Below are 2,727 nucleotides of genomic sequence, written 5' to 3' on the forward strand. Positions count from 1 at the left end.
GTTACGCTGGTATAAAAGCGGGGAATGTAATGTGTGGAGGGATAGTGAGGAATTGAACTGCAGTCGGAAGTATTATTGACGTTCGTTGTTACAGTGTTGTTTTAGCGCGAGTATTGAGATTAAGTGTATCGCAGAGTTATATTCGGAAAGAATAAACCAGTTTTATTAAGTAAAGAACTTGTGTCGCTTAAGTTTCGTCGGAACGAAGTTACGGAAAATTAATTAAAACACGGAGACGTAACAATACGTAGAAAAGTAGGTAATGTATTTAATACAACTGAAAATAATATCAAACTATGCATTTACATTATTTTCTGGCTATATATCGGTTTAACAAAAAGCTTTATGATTGTAATGGAATTGTATCTAGAAATATTTTTTTTCTGTCCAAAACCGTTTTATGACTATTTTTTAAATTATATTATTAAGTATTCAACATAAGTAAATAATAGCTCAGGTCTTTAGGATATCTATTTCTGAGAAAAATATGCATGAGTTACTGTAAGTTTGATGACTATATCACATGGTCATTCTTAAGCACTTAAAATTGTAGTAGGGCATCACGGACTAACATTAGAACACCATCCAATATTGTTAAATTCTCTTTATCAATCACACAAGTACTTATAATGGAATTATCTAAAACTCGCTGTTACCAGTATAAACACCTTCCAACCGACAAGCAGTCAATGATATACTTTACCTGTGGCGAGGATGTTATTGTCAGTCATAGATAGATTACAGTAAGCATACACACACATGCACGCACATATATTTATTTTGTCTATCTAAGTGAACAACTTATATCAAATAAGTATGAAAAATATTTTGGAGCGAATGTTATATAACTATGCAAAGATTTTTGCAATAATGATTTTTCTTGCTTTCAGCTCCATCTGGTGGTATTAATGTAGAAAGTGTTAATAGGGGAGAAGGAAGCTCCCGAAGTGAGCATTCATCGAAACGTTCCCGTAATCGCAGGCATCATATTTTGGCTGGTGACGTCACAACTATGAGTTTACAGCGTCCTAGTTTTGACTTAGAGGTAAATGTTTAACGTATATTTTCACTTAAAAATTCAAAATTTCGTAATCGATATCGAATGATCCCTTTCACCTGGATCACATTATTTATATATCGAATTTACCATGACTTAAATTTGGTATGTAAGCGTTACTAAACAACAGTTGTAAGATGCTAAATAAAACCACGTGCTAGAAAAATGATTTAAATATATAAATTCAGGGCTCTGTAACAACGATAAATTCTTTCATAATCACTTACTATATAAGCATGATCAATACACACACACACACGTGTATATGTATATATACGTAATATATAAACAGAGGATCAGTACGTTATATTAAAATGATTTTAAATCCTCACCGCTTCGTTACAGTCGATATTGCCGCGTTAAGCCATTCTCTATCTGATAATACATGTCTTAATAATAGCTTTTCATCATAGTTTCCATTGTAAAAAGCTTCATCATAAAAGTATCATGTCGCAAGCACACCCATCCTCTCTGTGTGGTTTCCATAATACATCTAATTTACGAAGATGACAGTTTTCTAACATCTGTTTCAACAGTCCGATCACCCAGAAATCCATAAGTACGTTGTCCGGCAACTTGATCGGCATGTCTTTATATGGAATAGCATGAATACCCAATTCATTCTCCAGCTATTTGAGGTAAGAAACGGTTCAATGTATGTGTTGTGGAAGAAACTTATGTACAGTCGAATTGTATCGCTCTCCCAGATGGAGACCCTTCTTCATTATGTTGTGCATTATTGCCTGGGGCATGTAAACGGCAATCGCTACTGACTCTTGTGTCATGGATTCTCATCTGTTACAAGACACCATTTGATTTCCACGACTGAGGTTCGATTTGTTATACGTCTCTTTTTGGATGGTCCTGGTTCTCTAAGTTAATCCATATTAATTTCTTTTATAATGGAATGGAAATCCCCGTCTTGAAATTTCAAACACTCAATCTTAATACATATTTATGATTTGAGTGTATGAATATTTTCGTGTGAAATAACTGTTACATTCCCTTACCAAAGGAGATTAATTATGGTGGCATCACACTAACTAGTATCGCCAAACGATGTCAAAATGTAATTCCGATAGCTGCTGTTCAACGCGACTATACACCGGCTGTGGTTGTCATGTGACTTGTTGATTTGCATATTCAAAATCGTTTTAAAATAACATGTGCAACACTCTATATACGAAGGCCTTAATTGTGAAACACAATGTTTTCTTCTTCTGCGAATTAGATTATGTTGTATTTCTTAAGATAATGAGCAGTAAAAAAACAGAAGGAATATTTTCTTTTTTCTGACATTAATGTTTTATTTGAATATGATATTGTGTTTTTCACTGTCATTTACGATAAAATTTATATATGAAAATAAGCAAGTAGTTCTTCGTAAAAGCAGATCTTAATTTTTAGGAAGAAATCATTTTTTTCTTTTGTTTTCAAACACTTTTAGTAGAAAGAAGCGAGTTCTTTACGTGCGTATAGTTGTAACGATGTGTTACTACAGCAACATGTATAGATATTTTTAATCTTTAAAGTAGTTTAATAATGGCTGGAGACGGCTTAAATGGGTAATGAAGAAAAACTTTAATATAAGTTTAACATGACAGCAAATGTACAACGTTTCGACAAGGTTTTGTCATCATCATTGGTACCTGATGATGACAAAACCTTGT

The 2,727-nt window shown here is 33.2% G+C and overlaps 1 protein-coding gene across 1 annotated transcript in view; it reads left to right on the forward strand.

Moving 5' to 3' along the window:
* The first annotated feature begins 866 nt into the window (after positions 1-866).
* LOC106463154 (coiled-coil domain-containing protein CG32809-like) overlaps positions 867-2,727 on the forward strand; it is a 164,870-nt gene continuing 163,009 nt past the window's right edge. Inside the window, exon 1 of the mRNA XM_022390582.1 lies at positions 867-1,045. Coding sequence (XP_022246290.1) covers positions 1,013-1,045 — 33 coding nt within the window. The 5' untranslated portion in view covers positions 867-1,012. The remainder of the gene's footprint in view (positions 1,046-2,727) is intronic.

The sequence above is a fragment of the Limulus polyphemus genome, unplaced genomic scaffold, assembly GCF_000517525.1.
Source record: "Limulus polyphemus unplaced genomic scaffold, Limulus_polyphemus-2.1.2 Scaffold1337, whole genome shotgun sequence".
NCBI lineage: Eukaryota > Metazoa > Arthropoda > Merostomata > Xiphosura > Limulidae > Limulus > Limulus polyphemus.